We start from the raw sequence: 25,939 nt of genomic DNA on the forward strand, positions 1-25,939 counted from the left end.
AGTGGTCCCACTCTAACTTATACTGTACGACTAAGGAGGTACCCTAGTATAATCCCACCAAGTGACTCCCAGGAACAATCCGCCATTTTCTCACCAATACAGTTTCAAATTTTACTATATTTAAAAAATTGTAATTGAGTTACACTCAAATTTTAAAGATGAGGGCTGAGTAAACGGGACCAGTGGTCGCACTCTAACTTATACTGGACGTCTAAGGGGGTACCCTAGTATAATCCCACCAAGTGACTCCCAGGAACAATCCGCCATTTTCTCACAAATACAGTTTCAAATTTAACTATATTTAAAAAATTGTAATTGAGTTACACTCAAATTTTAAAAATGAGGGCTGAGTAAACGGGACCAGTGGTCGCACTCTAACTTATACTGGACGTCTAAGGGGGTACCCTAGTATAATCCCACCAAGTGACTCCCAGCAACAATCCGCCATTTTCTCACAAATACAGTTTCAAATTTAACTATATTTTAAAAATCGTAATTGAGTTACACTCAAATTTTAAAGATGAGGGCTGAGTAAACGGGACCAGTGGTCCCACTCTAACTTATACTGGACGACTAAGGGGGTACCCTAGTATAATCCCACCAAGTGAATCCCAGGAACAATCCGCCGTTTTTCTCACAAATATTTAATTCCTAATACCATAAAAGCCATAAGTAACAATGAAAATGTAAAGAATGCACAAACGGCGTTTCATAGTTATTGTTGGCTGGAAAAAATAAAAGTGGGCTGGCTTATTGTTGGCTGGCTTATTGTTGGCTAGCTTGACACAAGCGCAAGTGTGGGTGTACATTCTCTTTTCTTTACCCCTAAAATTTTGACAGAAACAACACCTTTCTCTTTGGGATTTTCGAAGAAGTAAAGGGCTGCGGAATCGGGGTTAAACCGGAGAGAGTTTCTTATTTTGTAAGTAGACAATTAGTTCAAATTTATAGTACAGAAATTGTTATAAGGTACTGACGTTGAACTTTAGTTTTGTCAATAGTCGATGATGAGTAGGGTCTCTTCTTGTAGAATTACCCTATGCTTATTTTTGGTTTTGTGTACTGTTGTACATTGCACCTGACGTAGGTGTACTGTTAATACACTTTTGCACCTTCTGAAATTTGGTTCAATCCTGACCTCTGACTCTTACTAAGTAACTAAAGGTAATCTCACTTTTCATTCAGGAGGGGTGCGAAACAGCGCCCTTATTTTTAATATTATCCAGATTGGAATCTCAATTTTAGTTCTTTTACTTTTTCGAAGAAAATGAGAAACATTGGACTGATATCTCTAATTATATTCGTCACGTTCGTGAGTAAATCAACTGCCGAGTCGGAGCGGGTGTACCTAAACGAGTGGGCGGTGGAGGTGAAGGGGGGTGAGGGCGTTGCTCGCAGGGTGGCTGAGGAACATAACCTTCTATACGTAAGGAAGGTAAGTCTATACCTTAAGTATATACTAAAGTTAAGTCTTACAAATTCAATTCAACAACTCAAAGTTACTCTTCTTTATTGCCTAGATTTAAGTATATAAACTGCCCCTTAATTATAAATCCATTAGAAAGCAAATAAATACTCATTGATTTGAGTTTTTTTTATAAAAAAAAAGGGGAGTAATTAAATACAATTTTAAACGAATAGCAGAAAAATGTTTTGGTTAGTATTGTACTATCTTGTGGTCCAGTCATAAGTTTTAGAATATTTTTGTTCAACAATATTTAATCATTTAATTCAACCCAAAGAAAATGTTTCCGGTTTTCAGAAATTCTGGTATTGGGGAGTTGACTGTATAAGTGTTTAATTCAACAAAATAATGTATAAATTTAATTTAGTAATGATTTTTCAAATTTATCAACATTTTTCTTTCCATATGGTTAAAACTAGTGACCCGTTGAGACATTTAGACATTTCTTTCATACCACTTTTAGCATCAATGAATAGCATTGTTGACATTGCTATTCACCCTTTGTATTTATTCACCCATGTCTATTTAAACTATCTCCATCTCTACATACAATACTCAATCTACCTGTAGGAATTGAAAAGCTTCAATAAACCTCTTATGCAGTGCTAGACCAGCTTAATAAATGACATCTCTCAATTTTTATCTAAGGTCATTGGTTTCAATTTAACAACCCTTGTTTATTTTGTCAACCTATATCCGGTAGTAATTTCTTAAATGTAAATATAATGTGTTTGCTTATAAGATAATATTTTTCTGTTACAAACAGAAATCATCAACATGTCTGCTTTGCAATAAAACTTTAAAATTTGGGTTCTTTTTCTGAAATACCAAATGTTGTATTATTAGACTACTTTAAACAAAATACATATTTCATTATCAAGCAAGAAAACAACCACCACCATATTTCAGTAGGCCTATACATAATACATATTATATAACACCTATATAAATTCCTGTCATTTGATTGGACGAATGTGGGTCACATGGCGTGCAATAGTACGCACTATTCAACGATCGTTAAATAGTACTTTTTGAAACATTTTTGTGTACGAAAAAAAAACGTCTAGATGTTATATAAAACAAATAATGAATGTTTTGTATTCGTGTAATGGTACAAATAATGGCACTTGGTGAATGATGAAAGGTTATATCAACTCGGCTTTGCCTCGTTGATATAACCTTTCATCATTCACCTCGTGCCATTATTTGTACCATTGCACTCATAAACATTCATTATTTGTATAATATAACATTCATATATTTCTTTCTCTACATAAATAATCTTTGTATTTAACAATAACATTTAAAAAATAAAATTACATTTTGTTTGAATCTTACATTTAAGGTTTCACTAAATTCACTCTTTAGGTACTAATTTCTAAGTTTATATTTTGGTTTGTTTCAGATTGGTTCTTTGAGAGACAGATATCATTTTTCTCGCGGTGAGCAGATTGTTCGTTCAAAACGAGAAACTGGAGATGTAACGGAGAGACTGAAAGAAGATGAACGAGTAAGTGCGCCAGCGACACAATTGTTGTACTACATGTGTAGGTGTACTATATAATTAACTCAATTCACAAAGCAGCCACTAAAATGTCATTCAATGGAATACAGTAGAATCTCATGTTATGATATATAAAGATTTAAGGCCTTATTGTTGTCTTGTAGGTGTTATGGGTGAGCCAGCAACCAGAGACAACATTAGGTAGACGCACACATAAAGCTGTTGCACCTGATGTCACGGGGGATGACTATGACATTAAGTTCAATGACCCTAGGTGGCCTAAACAGTGGTATCTGGTAAGTTATCATCTTTCTGTCATACTACGTTTAAAATTGATGAATGAAATTAGCGTAGATTTTAGCATGAACAATAACAACCGGGCGAAATAAGTTTCGCTCGTTTGTATAAAAGAAAAGTTTGTGCAGCTATGACATCAAGGGACAATTGAGCTCAGTTGTCAAGTCCTATTCTTCAAGGTAAATTAAAGTCCTATTCTTCAAGAAAAACTTCCTTAGAACATTATTTAATTCACTTTATTCCAGATTTCACTCACCTATGAACAGTACAGACATGCTTGACCCATGGGACTCCAACAGCGAACTCAATCACTTAATAAATATCCTTTGTTTTGCAGCATAATGATGGTCAACAAGGGGCAGTCCCTGGGATGGACATGAACCTAGTTCCGGCTTGGAAACTTGGATACACTGGCAAGGGAGTTGTAGTGACTGTAGTGGACGATGGTACGTAACATTCGTTTACAGCCTTGCTTCTATCTATACATCCCTTCAACGATCAATAATTAACTTTACCAAACCAGAAAACCTTGGGCTGGTGGCTACAATTTTTGGCTCTCTACCAAGTTTTTCTTTTTTTCAATTCAATTCAATTTATTCCGGATTGTACAAAACAAACAATAACACATACATCACACATGCTAGACCCGGCGGACTCCTATACAGCGAACTCAATCGGTTCTGATGGGATGTCTCATCCAAATCTGGGCCTTTTGGAGAAACCTTTGGAATTAGGAGAGTTTGACACAATATCTGTCTTATTGTCTTATATACCGCCTAGTACAAATGTTTCTGAATCTATCTAATAATGTTTTTAAAAAACCGTAAATCTTTATTTGTGAAATTTATTTTTAGGTATGGACCATACACATCCTGATCTTTCTCCTAATTATGTAAGTTTAAATATAAAAAATTAACAAAATCAAATATTAATTTTTTTCTAAATCTTCCGAACTTGCAGTTTGCTAAAACCTTAATATTTTCTATGTATTCACTTACCAGGACCCTGATGCCAGTTTTGATTTTAACAACAAAAGCAAAGAAGTCGATATTGACCCCCGACCTGATGATTCTCCAGCAGCTGGAATGGAAAATGCGTAAGTAATAAAATTGAAAACATAGAAAAAGTTAAAATAACTAAATATTGTGATGACAACGTCGTCATCAAAAATCTGTTTGAATTCTACAAAAATGATTGTGTAAAAGTTGAATGATATCTGACAATGTATTTTACAGGCATGGTACACGGTGTGCTGGTGAAATTGCCGCAGTGGCCAACAACTCAGTCTGTGGAGTGGGGGCTGCTTATCAGGCTAGCATAGGAGGTAAACTTAAAATTTAATTTAATATTAAATATCTTGATCTGCCACCAAAGGTGGCAAAGCACAAGCCTGAGGGTGGTTCCAGGGTTTGAGCGAAAACCCCCTTTTGCCACAAGTGCCATTTTCAAAATCGAGACCAACAGCCTAAGTAGTGTAACTCATGACAATTTTTACCAAAATTTTTTGAAAAACGAAACTGTATTTAAAAGTTCTGGCTACAGGCCTGCAGCACTTATTGTTTATTTATAGAAACAAAGAACTTATAACACAAGAATCTCCTGTTCTTCAATTTGCATTCAAAACACAGTATCGGAAGTACAGGGTTAAAAGATCAAACTGGGCGACGCCATTTCACAGCATGGAGCAGCGCCCCCTCCAAACTAGGAAGTCAATTACTCTACCCCCCTAGAGTATTAGCAGATCCCCTCTATGATTTTGACTTTCTAATTTGATGCGGGCGCCCTACTCCTCAGTCAATTACTCTATACCCCCTAGAGCATTAGCAGATCCCCTCTATGATTTTGACTTTCTAATTTGATGCGGGCGCCCTACTCCATGGCTCACAATGGCGCCACCCATAGCTCTATTCTATCCCACAATGCCTTTCGAAATTGTTACGCGCTTCGGACGAACAGGAGATTCTTGTGTTATAAGTTCTTTGATAGAAACCAATACTTTATGAACTTCTGTATTAAAAAAATTACCCCCTCTATGTTTTGCTATATAGTACTAGTAGGAGCTCTTTGTACAATTTCAAGATGTCTCAATGAGCAATAGGAAAACCAACAAAATGACATCAGAGTGAAATTAAAAAAAAAAGTGATACTGTAATATATAATATAATATGTGTTCAAAAATCAATATCTGTCTTTTATTTATAGTTTTCTATGTATGATATTTATATTGTCACAAAATTGACTTTATACTAATTATTTCCCTCTCTTAAATCGCATTTTCACAGGATGTTTGAGGTAAGTACCTATGAAATGAGGACTCGCATGCTTTTCCAATAATATATCAGTTATTTTGTATGAGATTTTAAATATTAGCCTTTTTAAAACCCAAAATTAATGTTTTATAATTTATTTTTACCTTTTATTGTTCATTTTTTTTAGTTATAAATATGTTTTTTTGAATGAATTAATAATAAAATGTTTGATTTTTTGTGATGATATGTTACTCATACCAAATTGATACAATCATGTTAGGCTAACACAATTACCGTATAATATTTTTATTTTGCATGTTACACTATTAAACAAGAATGACCCCAATACAACATTGTTTTTTTTTAATTATCATTTTTGCATGATTTGCAACTAACTTGTTCCATTTTTAGAGTTTTCCGCTTTTGAATCACATTTTAATGCAATTTTCCTTTTTTAAATTCTTGTCATACAACACAAATATTGAACACGTTATTTTCTGATAATTCTTTTCAAAGACATGAAATTGTAAAAAAAAATGTCTTTTTCGATTTCCGAAATGTCAACGAGTTAATTAAGGAAACAACGATAATTTATCGTCAATAAATATTATAAATATTATAACATTTTAAAGATAATATGTTGTATATGTATGTATATCCATAGGCACTCACTGTTACAGAAATATTTCAACCACAATATTTAAAATACTATAATAAAAATGTTTAGGAACGTAACTGATCAAGTTTAAATTTTTGTTTTACTTTTGTAGTTTCCTTTATTGGAAAATATTAACTCAAAACAAATTAAATATAGATAATAACGCCTTTTCGTTCGTATCATACGACTGCGTAGCTATGGCGTCTGTCGTTCTATGCATGGTCACTTGTCAAATGCTGCTGCATGCCATGCCGCACGGTGCATGATGAAAAAAATGAGAGATAAAGTTATAACATTGCATGCAGTTTGCGCATTCCAGGGGCCGGTTGGTGCGCCCAGACCCTGGTGCATGATAACAATAGCTTGGAGCCCTACACAGTAATGCATGAATAATGAAATAACTTTGTTAGATTGTTAGTATATTATTTTTGGGCAAGCCACCGTGATGTTTAAAATTGTAAACAAATATTAAAACTTGTAATTGTATGTTCCCAGATATCTTCTTTATAACCAAGTATCATATTTTCCTTAACCACAAATTGAACTCTTTTATTTCTAATTTTTTTAAGGTTTGCGGATCCTTGATGGTGGTGTGACTGATGCCATGCAGGCATCTGCCATCTTGTTCAACAACAGTCACATTGACATCTACAGTTGCTGCTGGGGACCTCCTGATGATGGCAAGACGTTCCAAAAACCTGGTGAACTCCTTACAGAGGCCTTTGAAACAGGAACTAAAGAGGTACTGTTTTACTATCTATTACTAAACATGCAGAAGTAAATTTATTTATTTATTTATTCAACTTTGTTTTACAACGGTAGCTCTAACAGCTGTCTACAGCTGTACAGCTGACTTGAAGAGGCCCTCTTAAAATAATACAAAAGTATACAGTAAGACGTTCAAAGTCACAAAAGGATTGTGATTGTGGGGTGTAGCCCATGTTGAGGTGTGATTATATTCTTATGTTTAAGCCCACCATAGGATTATAAACCAACTCTCCATGAGATATCTAACCTCTATCAAACATTTTAAACATTTGTTGTTTTTTTGCATAGATTTTGGTTTATCCTTTTAATAGTTTATTTATATTTATCTTTTTTTATCGTACCAATATTTGCCAATCTTTAAGAAGAATTTTTATTGTTATTTTATTATGATAATGGACAAGTATTTCATATTATCTTTTTTCATGACAGGGTCGCAATGGTAAAGGATCCATCTTTGTTTGGGCATCAGGCAATGGAGGAGCTTCAGATGATGACTGCAGTGCTGATGCATATGTTGGAAACATCCACACAATATCAATAGGTTCTGCTAACGACAAGGGGGAATCTGTCTACTTTATGGAGAAATGCCCTTCGACCCTGGCTGTGACCTTGTCTGGTGGACCACACAAACGAGGGTCAATGCAGAACAACGTTAATGAAGTGGTTAGTATTCAACCCTTGGACTGGTTTTTATTGGATCTTTACAAAATATTTGGGATCTGCTTTTTATTTAGAAATCTAATAGGGACCTATTTATAGAAAACTATTATTGGAAACTATTGTATTTAACATATATTTGGGATTGGGAACTACAGTTTTATGAAACCTATTTTGGAACCTGCTCCAATTTAGGAACCTATTGGGGACCGATTTAACCTATTTGAGACCTGTTCCCTATTTATGGAACCGCAAGAAAGTTCAAGAGTTTCTGGTAATCAAACATTTTGGTTTTATGAGAGTTTATTGTAAAACTCAACACATGTCCTCACTTTCCTTGTTGAGCATCATTGAATTCATTTTAATTAATTTTGCTTTCATGTAACAAAATGTCTTTTTCTTCCAGACTACAACTGACCTACATAATGGGTGTACCTCTCAGTTTATTGGAACATCAAGTGCTGCCCCGTTAGCATCTGGGATTCTGGCTTTGGTTCTACAAGCAAAGTATGTAGTTTCACTTATAATTCTACTCTTAAGCTCTGTCCACACTAACTTTATGTGACAAAAACATGTGATGTGCCCATATATGGACATGATGTCATATTTCTACGATATTTGGGCATATTTTTAATAGTGTAGACAGAGCTGAAATGGTTTTAATTCAACAACTACTGTTACAAAAAGTATACTGTATTATGATAAAGATGCAGACATTGCAGAACTACCACCACTAGTCTACTGCTTACCATCTTCAATAGATTCTTTGGTTTATCTTGTTCATATATTGAATAATATTAAAAACAAAACAAAGATTTTATCATTAGATTCTTAGATTTAGGAGAAGCAATTACTATAATGGCCAACACTCAACTGGTATTGACTGGGTTCAGACAGGGTTTAGACCAAACATTTAGGTAGTGACAATCTATTTTCCTCCCATACTTCCATACTTCAGTTTGTGTATGTTTCTTTTCTTCAATTCTATGCATCTTGAAACTTTAATATTTGATTGTGTAAAGTTCTTGTAATTGTCATATTGAACATTATCTCTATAGCCACAGACCAATTATTGTTTCAATAATTGTTCAATGTACTAATTTAAATTGTACTATTATTAATTTTTACCCTATTCTGACCTATTACTTGATTAAACTCTAGAAAAAGTACAAATATTTGACATGTCCTTTTAATGATACTAATTGACAAATAATGGTCACTACACATCTTCTTTGTTTGAAAATCTTATAGTTTGTCATTTGTAAAACTGTATCACCTACCTTGTAAACTAGACCAGCAAGATGGTGGGCTTATTAAATGTTTTCCCCTCTTTTATGGAAAAACAAACCTACTTGGAATTTCTTTTGTGCAGGAGAGCAATAGTACATTTACCTTTAGTTTTCTTAAATGTGTTATTCACCTATAAATGATTAATTTGTTTATCATTATCATCGTTGTATCATGTGATTGATTAACGATCAATATTTAATTGATTGATTGATTAATGTTGTAATATGCAAATTAAACTACATACAGGCTGCTACATGCACAGTAAGTACACACTACTATATAGTACTCTCATTTTATCCTGGTACACTGATTATATAGTCACTTATATTTTAAAATTCAGAGCATTGTTTACTGCGGGCAGAAAGTGATAGATATTGCATTTAATCACTTTCAGATTGACTGATTATTAATTATTAATATTGATTGATTTGTTGCAAATCCTGTGAATGATCAAATAAATCATAGTTACAATTACTCATAATAAATAATGATTTTACATATTTTATGGTAACTTTAATGTTGATAACTAGTGATTTATTGTGTTTTTCTGATTATTTCTTCAATGTTTTCTCGCATTTTGTATATATTTTGAATTTTTTCTTAACAAATTTCTTAGTATGTTGTACTTTTTTTTATATTTGTTTTTTATTTATTTATTTATTTTTTTCTTTTCAATATCATAACTCAAACCTTACCTGATAAGTGTCTATACTGTCTTACTATTCTTGTGATGTGCCCATATATGGACGTGATGATGTCATATCACTACCATATTTGGGAATATCAATATCAATAGCTTCACTGGACTCTTTTTTTTTGCAGTCCTTCATTAACGTGGAGAGATGTTCAACATATCATCGTTCATGGTAGCCATATACCGAATCCGGTAGAAGGTGGTTGGCATATAAATGGTGCCGGCTACCATCTCAATCACCGTTTTGGTTTTGGTGTGCTTGATGCTGGGAAGATGGTGAAGTTAGCAATGACCTGGGAAAATGTACCAAAACAAGAAACATGTGAAATACCAGTCACACAGTACAATCTGTAAGTATTGCAATTTACAAACATAAATATTGGGTACTGATATTAGGCTCACTGGTCCTATTTACCCATGTGAAAGACCAGTCACACAGTACAATTTGTAATTTGTAAACATAACATTGGGTACTGATATTAGGCCCACTGGTCCTATTCACCCCTGTGAAACACCAGTATAATTTGTAAGTATTGCAATTTATAAACATAAACATTGGGTACTGATATTAGACTGGCCCTATCCACCCCTGTGAAACACCAGTATTGTTTGTAAGTGTTGTATTTTATTGAAATAAACACTGCTCTGTACTAAGCCCACAGCCCCTTCCACCTTTTACCCCCTCCCCTCTTTCGTCAAACACTCATGCATATAGTGTAATTTGTATTGTTGTTGTGAGGCTGCACACCAACCACACATAAGTAAATACCATTTATTTCACTTAATTAAATAAATATTTAAAGATTCTACTTAAGTGTTCCCTATATCTAGGTATTTCCCTACAAACAAATAATCTACATTGTGTGCAGTACGGTATATGAAAAGTGAATAGAAGTTTGTTTAGAATGTTAGTAACTTGAAAAACAATTACGTATAATGAAATTGTGTAAATTAATAACACTTAAGTGTTATTAATTCACTTATTATCACTTGAGACTCTCAGATATAAATACAAATACTTTGTTACAAGTACTTAGTGTTATTACAAGCAAGACAAAATAAATCCTAACTTATTAATACAAGAAGCCTTTGGTACATGGCCTTGTTGAACTCATCATCATAGTTATTACTACTAACATGTAATCTCTATAATGAAATATCATGATTAAAAAATAGCTATTAAACAAGCTATCAAGATTGATTGATATTTGAAATGGAATAAAACATGTTTTCATTGGCAATTGTTTGTAAGTAAGTACAGTCTAATCAAAGTGATTCAATCAGAAGAAGAAGCAACACTAATTTAATCAATAATATATATATTGTTAACGAAGGATTACCGCAACTTTTAAGTAAATGAAAATCTTGCCGTACTTACGGCAAATGCAAATTCGCGCCGTCGTCTGGTTTAACCGTAAATTAACAGACAGGGTGGAATCACTGCAGTATATTGTTTCGTGTATTACACCAAATCTTTGCCGTTTAATTGAATTGAAACAGATCAGTGTTTTTTACAATTATGAATTCTATTATACAGTGGAAACAGGATTTATGTTTCATTTTGAAAACAGAGCCCTCTTACTGAAAAAAAAGTTTAGAAATTTAATCTAAAAAAGAGAGTCAATCAAGTGTTGGAGAAAAAGTTTTATAATCTTAACAATGACAATAAAATATTTGTAAAAGGCTTGCTTTAAAAACATAAAGTTAAACATAATTTAAATGTTTAAATTGTACTATTGAGAATTCGGTTGATATGAAAAACTATTTTAGTAACTAAAGCTCTGTCCACACTATTAACTTTATGTGACAACAAATTGTGACATGCCCATATATGGACAAGATGACATCATATCACTACTATATTTGGGAACATCAAACTTTTTTTTTTCAAACTAGTTTGATAGTGTGGACAGAGTTTAAAAACGATTTTGCGTAACTACTGTTGAGGTAGTTTTCAACCTTTGACCCCGTGAAGAAGGTAGAGAATCATGCTGAATCAGGTTACACATTTCGTTCCTCAGTCTTTGTAAGGTACATACACTATACACAACTAGAAAGTCAAACCCAAGAACAAGTTAAGTTTTATCAAGACGTTTCATACACCACCTTGAGTATACTACAGCTTTAGTTACCAATAACACTGTGGAACTTCATAATAGTTTTTTTACCCCAAGAAAAATACAATTTTTATGAAACAAAAATGTTGAACGATATTCAAAATTCCAAGATCAACCAAGCGTATAATATATTCTATGATTTCTTGTAATAATTGTATTTTCTACGTAAATTGGATATGATTAATGGATGACTTAAATTGGTATTTTTTAAATTACATCTTTCTTGTAATTTTTGTCAATTGCAATAATGAAATGGTACTCTAGATTTGAAATAACATCTAGTAGACAAGGCACATTTCAAGAATCATGGAAGACATACAAAGCTGTATACAGTCCAATGCTGTGGAAGACAGCCCCCATCTAAGCACCTATTAAGCTGTATACAATCCAATGCTGTGGAAGACAGCCCCCATCTAAGCACCTATTAAGCTGTATACAGTCCAATGCTGTGGAAGACAGTCCCCATCTAAGCACCTATTATTATAGTTCGCAATACAAATTTGAAATTTTAAACACTTTGAAATTATACATATTTTTTTTAATGAAAGCATTACACCTCTAGATTGGACCGTTCTAGAGGTGTTTACCACCTGTTGGTCCCATCCTTCACTGAATCTACTCTGTTCTTTTTATATGTTATGTCTTTTTCTTGCTTTGCATGTACATTTTTGTGAGATTTGGAATAAATAAAATAAAATTAAAATAAATACAGGCTAATACGACAAGTTTTGTGAGAAAGTTGATGTAATTTCAAATGGACTTACAAGATCTCCCACCTTTAGCTTCAATTTCTTCCCATTATTTTGGATTTATTTTGCTTTTCTATCTTGATAGTGTATACATTTACTCTTTAGGCTCAAGTATTAGGTTTGCAGGTATTTTGAAAACAAGTATACAGTAGGCACCCTCTATGATTTGGTAACACTTTTAAAAAGCCTGCTTCCCGATATTTTATTTTTCCTAGTTTTGGGACCTCTGATGTGACAGTTTGAAATATGTAAGGTGGGTTTTGCAACCTGGTTACAATTCTCTATTTCTTCCTATCTTTCTTTATATTAATGGTTTAAATCTTGATAAAATATATAACCTTGACAATTCACAGAAAAACTAAAATTTTATTATATTCACAAACAGAACTTTAAAAAGCAAAAAGAAATAAAGCACGTTCTCAAGATTTAAGTAATTTATATCAGATTAATTACAGTTTTACCTGTGATATCTAACAGGTGATTAGAGTGACTTAACGCGTGAATAACGCCCCAGGCTACATCTTTTATACAAGGTAGTTTTCTGGGATTATACCCCGACGACGACAATATGTGCGTAGTTCCTAATCAAGTAATCATCATTTTTTTGTCTCGTTATATCAGCAACTTATAATCAACGTCAAAGCAATTTTTAAAATGATCGTTTGTTAGCAATCATCGCGATACACCTGACTTGGGATTTAACCTAGATATCATACGCCTTGGTTATGAGGGTTAACAACATTTCTGACTCGTTATTATATAGTAAATTGCTGTCAAAGGAGTCACATGTAATGATACTTTTACAGGAGTAATCATCGTTGATGTTATTATAACACCTATATTAGTTTGAATGATACTAGAAGCTGGAGGGCCTTCTTGCAGTTTCTTTCTTTAATCCTTCTAAATTTGAAACCTTCATTCGAGTTTTTTCAAATATATATTGAAAAATATAAATCATAAAATAAGTTTTGGGTAAAAACCTTCAAAGAGGATCATTACATTAGTTTAATGACTTTGACTTTTTTTTTTTTTTTTTTTTTTTTTTTAATATATCATTGCGTCCAAGCGGGAACCAGGCTTAAATATTCCCAAATGCCTATTTTTTAAAACCTCGTTTCCATCTAGAAAAAAGCTTGTTTCCATGGGAGGTCCTCATTCAGAAAAATAACTATAAACTGGAAAAAAAATAAATGCTCGGTTTTATGTAAAATTTGAAATGCTTTTTATGATGAGAGGTTTTTAAGTATCAAACTCAACAAGTAAATCTATAGATAAGACTTACTCATTGTACTATCTTGGGTAATATTTAGAACAATTTAAAGTATCAAACTCAACAAGTAAATCTATAGATAAGACTTACTCACTATACTATCCTGGGTAATATTTAGAACAATTTAAGTATCAAACTCAACAAGTAAATCTATAGATACTAGACTTACTCACTATACTATCCTGGGTAATATTTAGAAAAATTTAAGTATCAAACTCAACAAGTAAATCTATAGATAAGACTTACTCATTGTACTATCTTGGGTAATATTTAGAACAATTTAAGTATCAAACTCAACAAGTAAATCTATAGATAAGACTTACTCACTATACTATCTTGGGTAATATTTAGAACAATTTAAGTATCAAACTCAACAAGTAAATCTATAGATAAGACTTACTCACTATACTATCTTGGGTAATATTTAGAACAATTTAAGTATAAAACTCAACAAGTACATCTATCTAGATAAGACTTACTCACTATACTATCTTGGGTAATATTTAAAACTATTTAAGTATCAAACTCAAAAAGTAAATCTATAGATAAGACTTACTCATTGTACTATCTTGAGTAATATTTAGAACAATTTAAGTATCAAACTCAACAAGTAAATCTATAGATAAGACTTACTCACTATACTATCTTGGGTAATATTTAGAACAATTTAAGTATAAAACTCAACAAGTACATCTATCTAGATAAGACTTACTCACTATACTATCTTGGGTAATATTTAGAACAATTTAAGTATCAAACTCAACAAGTACATCTATCTAGATAAGACTTACTCACTATACTATCTTGGGTAATATTTAGAACAATTTAAGTATCAAACTCAACAAGTAAATCTATAGATAAGACTTACTCATTGTACTATCTTGAGTAATATTTAGAACAATTTAAGTATCAAACTCAACAAGTAAATCTATAGATAAGACTTACTCATTGTACTATCTTGGGTAATATTTAGAACAATTTAAGTATCAAACTCAACAAGTAAATCTATAGATAAGACTTAACTCATTGTACTATCTTGGGTAATATTTAGAACAATTTAAGTATCAAACTCAACAAGTAAATCTATAGATAAGACTTACTCACTATACTATCTTGGGTAATATTTAGAACAATTTAAGTTACCTTATGATTGACACTCAGCGTTGATTAGATTTACAATTTTATTTTGTAATCAAGTTTTTTTTACGGCAGATAGTCTGAACATTTGCGATATTGCACTTTGAAAATGAACGCTAATGCATCTGTTAATAAGACGTTTAATATATTCAGTTTTATCGTGATAATACAGTTTATATATTTGATTAGACGTGAGAGCGTTATCTATTGAGTGAATAGGTCTCTTAATCCTAGTTCTTTACAAGGTTTTTCAATAGATTACACCACTCCATGAAATAGCTTTTAAGTAAATCAAATTTGTTTTTTGATTTTAGCTTAGTGAATTATAATTCCTGTTATCTCCGGTGATATCCCTACTTCATAAATTAAAACAATATCGTCTAAATAGATTATAGTCTTCCGGCGGAGATCTTTATATTCACCGTCGTCGTTCGCCGTCGTCGTTCACCATCATCGTTCACCGTCGTCATTATTGTTTATAGCGCTGATTTTTACCGCACGTTTGTACGTACCAATATAATACCCCTTAAATATGAACGTGATTTTGTTGATACTGAGATGAGCAAGTGCTTTCCATTGCTTGCATTATCAATGCTCTGTCTACTCTATCAAACTTCATGTAAAAAAAAATATATATATATATATAGACATGATGATGTCATATTGCTACCATCTTTGGGCACTTTTTTTGTCAAACTAGTTTGATACTTGATAGTGCTGACAGAGCTTTAGATATTTTGCTTTACAAAAATTATAAAATAGTAATTAGTGGCTACAATATTGTATATAAAAAGAAGGTAAATTAATATAGTAGATAAATGTTTTCAAATAAATGTATGTAAATTATATGAAAAAACAACCATTTTTTTTTTTTATAAATATCATGGCGTAGTAATCACATCGATGAATAGGATTACGTGATGCAATTTCTTGGTAAATGAATGCAAAATAAATCAATTAAATACAATTCATTAACCTAAGTGTACAATCTGCATTACAAGTGGTTTATAACGTAAACACACAATATATAAATTGATTTCAACAATTGCCTGTGGTGATTCGCCTTTGTATAGGCACATTGCTTTTTGTGTGATGATCAGTAGCCATGTACAGAAGCAATCAAAATTCATGTTAAGAGCACACTTTATAAAATCACTATTAAACATCTTAATAATGTTAAAATGAAATCAAAAAGTGATTATGAATATATAATGAAATCATTTTTGTGAGATTAAGATCTACTGAAGTGCGTTGTCCTGTCTTATTTACTTGTCCAAGTTTTTTTCTTAATTTAGGACACGTCAATCAAGTCGTCATTATACTTATTGTATCATTAATCTTAATTTTCATTGAGTACACGCTTAAAATTGTAATTATTTTTAACCTTAAAAGCATGTAGGATTAAATGTTACATCTTTGTACAAACCTAATAATTTAAAATATCCATTTGTTATGATTTCATTTCTTTTCATTTTTGCAACATATTAATGTGGTTATAATTAGATAATATAGGACAAACTCTGAAGAAACCAAACAAATCAAACCATTATCATTCTAAAGAATCAAGATGGATTCACTCACTTTCTTTACAGATGTATTGTTTCCCAAAAACATGACAAATGATGGTTAATAAAGAAAGATTTCAATAGGTCATTTTGGAGTATAAAGCCTATTCACTTTTGTAGACCAAAAAAAAACGGTTTAAAAAAAGACAAAATAAACGGTTACATTCAACCAAAACCTATTGACTTCCTTCCAGTCAATGTAACTATTTTTGCTTTAAATTACAGTTTTTCAGATAAATACATTTTTGTTTGATCCAATTTTTTGGTCAAACAAAATAAAAAAATTTTCAAGGACACTGTTTTAACTTTTATAAATGTTTCATAAATTATATTAAAATATATCAAACTTATTACAGTAGTAGACTTAAGTTAATTTAGTTAGTTTGTGCATAGAGATATTCTATAATATCTCTATGGTTTGTGACTATGATTTGAAACTGAAAGAAAGCATTCAAATAACATGTAGTTAATAATAACATTGTATATATTTATTCTGATATAGTGTATTACATATAAATATATCTCAATGCACTTTATTGCCACAGTAATTTGTTTTTAATTATTTTCTTTCTATTGTATTACATAAACTGTTATTGTGAAAAAAACAAATTTGGTTGGCTTTTTCTCATTTTCACAGATTTCCTAATCTTTACCAAATTAATTCCAAGTAATTATATTAGTGGGAGGTTTGGCATTTCTCATTGCCTGCCAAAAAATATGAATATATTTCAATGAAGATAGTGATAATTGTATTGATGATAATAGAGATTAGTAATACTGAAATACTTGTTTTGTGTGAAAACAAGCTTAATTATTTGTATTGTGTGAATACAAGCTTAATTATTTGTATTGTGTGAACACAAGCTTAATTATTTGTATTGTGTGAATACAAGCTTAATTATTTGTATTGTGTGAATACAAGCTTAATTATTTGTATTGTGTGAATACAAGCTTAACTTTAACTAATTGTATTACGTGTTGTCATTTCAGGGAAGTGAAACAAGGACAAAAAAAGACGATCTTCATCGACGTAAACGACTGTGATCAGATTGTTCAGCTTGAGCACACCCAAGCGTTCATAACGTTTGAGTCTCCCCGTCGCGGCGACATCAGCATAATGTTATACTCCCCCGCAGGTACTCCTTCCGAGCTCCTCTCAACTCGCAAGTACGACGGAGACATCAACGGTATCAAAGATTGGCCGTTTATGAGCGTGCACAACTGGGGTGAAAATCCAAAAGGTATGTGGACGCTAGAATTAACGTATAATGAGACACCTGAAGATGTTGTTGATGAAGTGAACATTCAACCACGGAAGAAACACCACAAAGCTGTGTTAGTGTCTGTCGGCTTGAAGTTTTATGGCATCAGGGAATACGAGGTCAACGACGATACGCTTAAAGAAGGGTCAGAAAAGAATCCGGCGATAAACCCAGAACACGCGGGGAAAAGCAATCAGAACACAGTTGTTGATATTTACAACGCAGAACAACTGAAAGACGAGGAGATAGTTGTCGACATCGATGACGTGGCAAAAGGAGCGAAGATGCCACCAAACATTAAACACAACAAAGATGGCGATCAGATCGACACGGGCAAGTTTGATGGCGTACTACTAGGTGCGAAACGAAACATGATATTGGACGAGAAGTTTCTAGACAGTCTAAGTACGAAAGAAGTTAGATTGTTATTACGTGAAGTTGTCTTAGAAGAGAGACAGACGATGTTAAAGAGAATGCTTGAAGATTTTAATGACAAAAAATAAAGGTGGCGGGTTCAAATATATTTTATTTTTAAATCTGATAAAATTATGAAAACAAATTAAAATGTCCCGTGGACAATAAAACTTAGAATTTCATATTTTACTTGTATAACATTATGTGTACTTCATTCAATCCTTTATTTCCATAGAAAGTAAAATTACATATAAATCTATTTATTTTTAAATATTAATCCACAAACACACAGATATTCTAAACCACCTGGTTTTTTTAGGAAAATAATAAACTTTAAGATTTATTTTTTTATTTTTTTATGATTACATATTTGCTTAGCCTTGCATAAATAAAGTTTTCTATTTGTTTATATAAACCCCAAAATGTTTTTATGTAACTGAAATATTTGATTGTTTACATTTATTGAATTTTGTCCTGAACATTAGGATTAACACTCATTAGTGTGCTTAGTGGTTTTTTTTAGCACATATCATTATCATATTTGATAAATAATTTTGTTGTAATCATGATATTAATTTTTTTTTTTCCTGTTTAAATTAAGTTCAGAAAAACTGATCAGCATTTTATTCATTTATATTTTCATTAAAAATATTTTCAAATGAATAAAACTTAGCTTACAATATAGTATTAACTGAATCCAAACAAATAATATTAATAACAAATTTAGCTTTTTGAGTTCATTATTAGTCTTTAAGCTCTTTTATTTAATAATAATTACATTTTTTATTTTACTGGTGTTTATTTAAATACAATAAGAAATATTCAAATATATTTTTATATAATCAATTTGTTGGGTGAAAGATACACATTTTCTAGTATTTCTTGACTACATAGATCAACTTAACACTAATCGTATTTCCTTTTAAGATACATTGACTTGTATGGGATCCTTATGTTGACTATTATAAAATAGACATATTCTGGTGTAAATATGTATTTGTTTTCATTACATGTTTTGTATGAGTTATCATCGAACCATCATTATGAAGATAGGGCATGCTTATGGACAGAATCCTAAAGCTTGGTTCCCACTAGGACGCAACGCAAGGACGTAATTTTACCAATCACAAGTGATGGATTATCCGAACTGTCGCTTGTCATTGGTCAATTCGGTTGCGTTACGTCTACGTCCTTGCGTTGTGTCTTAGTGGGAACCAAGCTTTACACTCAATAAATGTATGTATACAGCTAATGAACAATAATGCCTGACTGTATCTCTGATGCATTTTAAAACATGAACAGCCCCCTCACACGGCAGAGTATGAGCAGAACGGATGGACGACATTCTCAATATCCTCATCGGTTTCATATCTTGTATTTAAATAATAAATAAATAATTGATAACATAAATCTTACATTATCCTACATCGTTAGCTTAATAATTAACACAATTCAAATTGTCCTTATATTAACACTGTTAGATTCCGTGGTATAATATATTCCATATTACCGTAATTATGCAATATAAATCGCAACGAATTAATAAATAAAACATATATTATTCAACGTGTAAAACACTTAATAGAAAGCTATTTGTAAACATTTCTTCATTAGCATATCATTAATTTTCATTAAAAATGTCCGTAATGTTGTAATAGATGAGCAAAGCAACATGTGCTACTAGGCCTATGTAGCCTATATGATAGATATCGTGGTCAAATACTTTATGGTTTAAAAGCGACCACTTTACAAAGACGAGCGGTAAACGATAATAAAAATATAGAATCTATGTTATTCCTATGACCATTTACACACGACGCGGAGCGGACGGGCGGGTTCCGCTTAAGCGTGGTTCCCACTAGCGATGCAACGCAAGGACGTAACACAACGCAAGTGAACTGACCAATCACAAGCGATGGCTTATTCGCTTTTGATTGCTAACTGTCTATAACTTCGCGTGTCATTGGTTAAAACGCTTGCGTTGCGTTTACGTCCTTGCGTTACGTTCTAGTGGAAACCAAGCTTTAGATACAGATTCTACGTGGGACAAGCTACGCGGTTTTCCGCTTACCGTTACCGCTCGTCGGTGTAAATTGGCCTTATTACGCGTGTGATATACTACTTGGCTATTTTACAATATAATTTTACGTTTACCTGTTGGTTTGTTTAAAATTTCGTTCATACCAACATCGTACTCCTAAAAAGCAACATTATTTGCTTGTCTGAACACCAACCCGAAATTCGATTACGGTGAAGGTACGTGTATTTTCGACGGTCGACTGAAACTAAATACTAATACCGAGGCATTTCAAATATTGAACTAACTGTATTTTTTTAAACCCATGATCATTCATTTCTCATTGCTATACTATAATGTACATCTTTTATCCAAATGCATTCCTGTCACCCCTCTGATGAGGCATACCATACCTCACTATCACCTCACCCTCCCCCTAAATTACCAGAGGCCTTCCCCTACTTCACAATCGAAAGTCCAGGCTGCCTAAAGTACATCATAGATAGCTTTTTGTAATTATTATTCCCAAGGTCGGGTGCCTGATATAGTAACAGAATGTATTATTGCATTCATTATGCATTAAATAATAAATTGAAAGTAACCTAGTGAGATAATGCAATATCATGTCTCTACTGCTGCTGCCGCGCGTACACAGATGTTGACTATACGCGCTGACGAAACAGATGGCTTATGGGTATTTATGTGCATTCCCTCAGATACCTTTTCAATTACGCCCATTCCCCCGTGGTCGGAATTCCATCTCAATTTTATTTTAATAATTTTAATCATTCCTGGACAAATTGCGTTGATGTGCAATTTATATTTAGGGGGACATTATTGCATTTTGACGTTGGTAACAATTTAATATGTAGCTTAATAATTTTGTGTAAAATAATGTTTGCGTTGATCTTTTCGTTGTTATAATTTCTAATTTCTTCTGTGAAACGTTTTCTACGACATCATTATAAGCAAAACAGCTTAAAATACACATGCAAGGTCTACCTAAAATAATCAATATAAACAGTCTTTTAGTTTATCGAGTCGAAATTGTCTTTATTCATAAGACCATGGAGGTACAAAGATGATACCTACTGAATCTTTGATTGGCAACTTGTCCAGTAAAAAATCATAATCATCTGATTCAACAACACAAACTATAACAATATTTATTAAAATTCTATTAAGAGTTAAAGAAACAACACCATAAATACAGAAAACAGACCAAAATAAATCAAAAAAGGTACCAGAAAATAACTATAACTTTGATTTTATATATTTTGGCAAATTGCCAAAGATAACCATAAGCGAATTATGTTTCATCATGAGGGAAATTCCCGTATGATCAAAATCAAAACGGTACTGGGTTTGGTCTACTAGCGTTCCTGCTCACAAAAGTCATCCATTCATAGAAGCACTGATGATGATGTTTCAAAACAATACACTTTATCGAAATATGCAGACAGTGGAAGAAATGTATTAGGTGGAAGGGGGTGGGGGTTGGGATGGATGAAGAGGGGTGTTTATTTAGAGGGTTCTATGTGATGTCTTTGTACCAGCGACTTGGTGACTTCATTACAAAGTACACTCGCAAGTTACAAGACTCTGACTCGAATCCATTGACAGTTTTTAACCGTTTGTTCGGCAAGGTTCAACAATACTAGAATAACACGTATTTATGTATAATCTACTTGTGTTTAATGGCTAATAAACGGAATACTTTACTGATGAAGATGAGAAATTAATGTTGACGTCGGTAGCAATGACAAAAGCCATGCTTGCTCATCACTGATTACATATAATCATGTTATAGGCCTTTTGTGAAAATACATAATGTGAACTTATTGTTAGCTGTGTAAACAAATATTAAGACTGACTCAACAAATAAAGAAGTGTAGTTTTCAAACCTTTTTGGTTTTTTTTTAAACTTATTAAAACTTTTTTTTTTGTTGGATGTTTATTTCTTGTCATATTGTATTTTTGTGATTGTCCCTAATGATCAGCTTCGGATGGATGGATGGACCCCCCTCGTAAAATATTGTTGAAATATATAAAGAAATAAATACAAATTCACTAATAAAAATCATAATTTAAAACGTCAATAAACCATTATTTAGCAAGCAGAACGTCCTGGTTTGAATCTCATCTTATCGTTTCAAATTAATTATTTAAAATTTAAGTTTATATCACCGGGCAGTTTTAGAATTGTTCTATGCCTAATCTGATTATATGTTAATGTTGTTATAGAGAATATAGGAGTCTTGTTTAGACAACAAATCGTTTATAAAAACGCGGAAACCTAACTTTTGATGAGACATTATTTTGATACGATCTACCGTCTGCATACAAACCTATTCGCCTGAAACTCTCATTTTCCGCGCCATTATTATTGCCTCAAAATAGAAACACTCACGTACTCGTTATTTTCACCAACTGACGTCATGGCTCTCAATAAGCGCGCACTATCAAGACTATCAGATGGTCAGTTATATGATAAAGTGAATAAACCCATTGCTTACTTAGTCAAAGCATTAAAACTTCATTTGTTTGCCATTATAATGATGCATTTTGACAATAAAACGAGTTCGTAGCAATGGCTATAGAGATGTTCCCTTCGGCATCTCGCTATACATAGTACTCATCCTGCACATTCTAGACTTCATACAATTAAATCTCATATTTTCTTGGTCAATGATTCACCCCATCGTCTCGACTTCCGTGGACTACGTCATCATGGTTGAAAATACTTTGTAAAAGGCGAGAAACGAGACTAAAATCACCTTAAACTTATTTTAAATCTAATTAGTTTGCGCGAGTACCATAAATTCGTTGTTGGTAATTTTAGATTTGCACTTTCGTTCGACGGTGTTATTGTAACTTGGAAAGAGTCCTAGAAAGAAACATGTTTCCAATTCCATTTAAACACGCCAGAAATGTTGAGAATTGAGTGACATTTCGATAATTTTCAAGAACCTACTTAATTAGGCTAAAGAACTCATTCCCAATGTTTTTGTTATTCGTATTATGTTAGCCCTTTCGTTTTTTTACAAGACCACAAGCCAGCAATACATCAACAACATGTTTTTCAACGCACTATAGCTTTATTTGTATGTATTATAAGGACGTTGTTAGCTGATTGTATAACTCGGAAACAACAGCTTGACTCCAAACTTACAAACAATTGACTCTCATCTAAGCCTCTTAATTAAACCTGATTTTTGTTTTTCTGAAACATGTGCGCGAACAATTGCTTTAAATGACATTATCTGTGTCAGTCAGTGAGTTTGTTTTGTTTTAAGTTTCGTTGTATTAGTAGGCCTAATAATTAACTTTTTACTATCTCTCTTGTATCAGAGCCACCAATTATTGAGAAACGAGAAACACGAATCATTTATATAAAGAACCCATATTAAAGACCCACACAAGTATCTCTTCAATAGGGATGTCTTTAAGTTGTTGTTTTAAAACATAATATATTTATCTCATCAATTGATATCCTTGATTAGGGGTCTAATACTGTACTTAATGTTGCCCTATAATATTTTCAGTAAATACAAAGTTTTGTAAAAAATATATACCTGGAATATTTATGTATTTTATTTTAAGTTTAATAGACACACATACTAGAAACTTATTTATACAATATTCAATGATTGTTAAAATCATATTTTTATTTTAGTTTTTTTATGTGCCACGGGGGAATAAGAACAACCATGATGTAATGTTAGGCCTCCATGGTTAAATAAAGTTGGATTGTAATTGACGCTGTTAGTCATCAATATCATCACGGATCTATATAGCGGTCTACCTCTGACTAACCTCCCTTTCTAGAGAAACACGTTCACTGTTTGCCTGCTGAGTCGAACTAGGTTCTAGGCCTAAAAAATCACATCGGCCTCATTTACTAAGTTTAGTAATCCATCATCATTGTTTTTTATTTCGTCTCTCTATCAATCAATTATATATGGAATTAGTTAGCAAGTCATCCAATCAATCTGCTGTTCTTATTCTTTTAAAGCTCCAAACGCTCTATGTGGATCAACTGAGAATTCGTAGTGTAAATACAAGCGAACGTCGCAATGCATAGGAAGGGTGCCTTAGCTTGGTTATCTCAAAGGACGCGCAACGCAAGTAATTTGACCAATATCACAAGCGACGAATCAATCCATTGTTTGTGATTGGTCAAATCACTTGCGTTGCGCGTACGACCTTGTGGTGCTTCCAAATGAGAACCAAGTTAAATGGGTTATTTCGAAATACAGGCATATTTTCCCACAATAAAAGTACACAGTTTTAATATTTTATGCATTAATTTTTATGTAAGAAACAAAATTGCGGTAAATTTGATACGAACATTATGAATTAAATACTTTTATGAGTAATTGCTCCTCACTTTTCAACTTAAAATTTTGTTTGCGAGTTCCAGTGTTATGAAACCATATGCCTGTGAGATGACGAAAAGGTCAAGGCACTTTTGACAAAAGTTCTGACTCTATGCTTATAGAGAGTTTGTATCCGAAATCAACCCTGGTCGCCCTGAAGTCGGTGTTGACTTTTCGGCGCGATCAAGTATCGTCTGTACCCGGAATCAAATAACCAATCCCACAACGTCGGCGGCACGCGAATTGTGCCAGTGTGGTATTACGTCGGTATCATTGACGTGCAACCAAGCGCGAGAAAGTTGCGTGGAAAAAGGCGACTTCTGACTTCCATCTTTAATGGCCTGTAACGGTTATGATATGACATTAGTGTAACAAAATCGGCCAGGGAACTACAGAGAAGAAAAGGTGTTTTGGTTTTAACAATAAGTTTATATTACATAGCGTGCTAAACTCTTATAACGATATAGTAACGAAAAACGTCCTTAATAGGATTCTTTCATTAGTCGTTAAAACTAGTTCTCGTAAATTACTACCGGTGCTATTGTTATTGTCTGTTACTTTATTGTATCTGCCAGTTATCTTTTCAGAGTTATCTTTTTTTTTGTTTACATGTGACCATGAGTTGTGACGTTATTATTTTTCAGTAGACCTCTGTTTCACCTTCTCTCCATCTACTAACCAATTTGTGTTCATGTGAACAGAAGCTGTGACGTTATGTACATTATCTCCTATACTTTTCAGTAGACCTCTGTTTCACCATCTCTCCATCTACTAACCAATTGTGTTCATGGGAACAGGAGCTGGGACAGGAACAGTCATTCTATGCATGCTCGTGTGATTGCTGCTTATTTCATATGCGTTACATATAAAACAAATGTGATGCTGTATCACGGCATTGCCTATGAAACTGGACAAATTTAGATACAGTCCGAGAATTGGCTACAAACAGCTCATTACCTACTTCTGTCATAGCGTGTACCTTGGTTTTTATTTTAATTCATTTCAGTTGTCAAATGCGTTAGTACAAATGATATATATGCATAATAAACAAGCTATTATCTTATGCTCGATGCTATGCAATCAAACTATACCGCGTGTGGCGCATACTAATTAGCCTAATCACGTGTTTTCCTACTCCTCCTCCTCCTCCTCGATTATACGAGCATTTTGGAGGGATACAATCTTAAAGATGTAGTGTCTCCCTGAAAAAAATAATTCTTAAAAACATTTTTGTTAAATATGTCATTTATATGTTACATTAATAGTTATCCACTTTGACCAAAAATTGGATTGACAAAAAAAAACGTTTATTTACCTGAAAAAAAATGTAAAGTGATTAAACTACAAAATAACCTATTCAATGTCAGATTTAATTAATCTTCATTTTTCATGTTTTTCATCTTTAATCATTATTGTAATCATTATAATCAGGTTGCTCCAGTTTGAC

General features: G+C 32.6%; 1 protein-coding gene and 1 long non-coding RNA gene across 2 annotated transcripts in view; one reads left to right on the forward strand and one right to left on the reverse strand.

The window, feature by feature from the left end:
- The first annotated feature begins 782 nt into the window (after window positions 1–782).
- LOC140054603 (PC3-like endoprotease variant B) lies at window positions 783–19,423 on the forward strand. Its single transcript, XM_072099659.1, has 13 exons — window positions 783–922; window positions 1,265–1,435; window positions 2,871–2,975; window positions 3,134–3,265; window positions 3,604–3,712; window positions 4,121–4,158; window positions 4,268–4,362; window positions 4,502–4,590; window positions 6,743–6,915; window positions 7,371–7,604; window positions 8,005–8,105; window positions 9,711–9,932; window positions 17,411–19,423. Exons 2-13 carry the CDS (start codon window positions 1,268–1,270, stop codon window positions 18,183–18,185), a joined length of 2,241 nt encoding a protein of 746 aa, XP_071955760.1. The 5' UTR covers window positions 783–922; window positions 1,265–1,267; the 3' UTR covers window positions 18,186–19,423.
- Window positions 8,737–25,939, reverse strand: part of LOC140054604 (uncharacterized) — a 62,060-nt gene continuing 44,857 nt past the window's right edge. The window contains exons 4-5 of the long non-coding RNA XR_011846535.1: window positions 9,584–9,875; window positions 8,737–9,018 (exon numbers count right to left, since the gene is read on the reverse strand). This is a non-coding gene — a long non-coding RNA (uncharacterized lncRNA). The remainder of the gene's footprint in view (window positions 9,019–9,583; window positions 9,876–25,939) is intronic.

This window comes from Antedon mediterranea, chromosome 7 (assembly GCF_964355755.1).
Source record: "Antedon mediterranea chromosome 7, ecAntMedi1.1, whole genome shotgun sequence".
Lineage (NCBI taxonomy): Eukaryota > Metazoa > Echinodermata > Crinoidea > Comatulida > Antedonidae > Antedon > Antedon mediterranea.

Excerpts from the sequence above, each read along its gene's own strand:
- LOC140054603 (XM_072099659.1), top strand. The coding sequence starts at position 1,268 with ATGAGAAACATTGGACTGATATCTCTAATTATATTCGTCACGTTCGTG. Across the intron at positions 4,363-4,501 it reads GCAGCTGGAATGGAAAATGC|GCATGGTACACGGTGTGCTG; the intron begins GTAAGTAATAAA and ends TGTATTTTACAG. Across the intron at positions 4,591-6,742 it reads TTATCAGGCTAGCATAGGAG|GTTTGCGGATCCTTGATGGT; the intron begins GTAAACTTAAAA and ends AATTTTTTTAAG.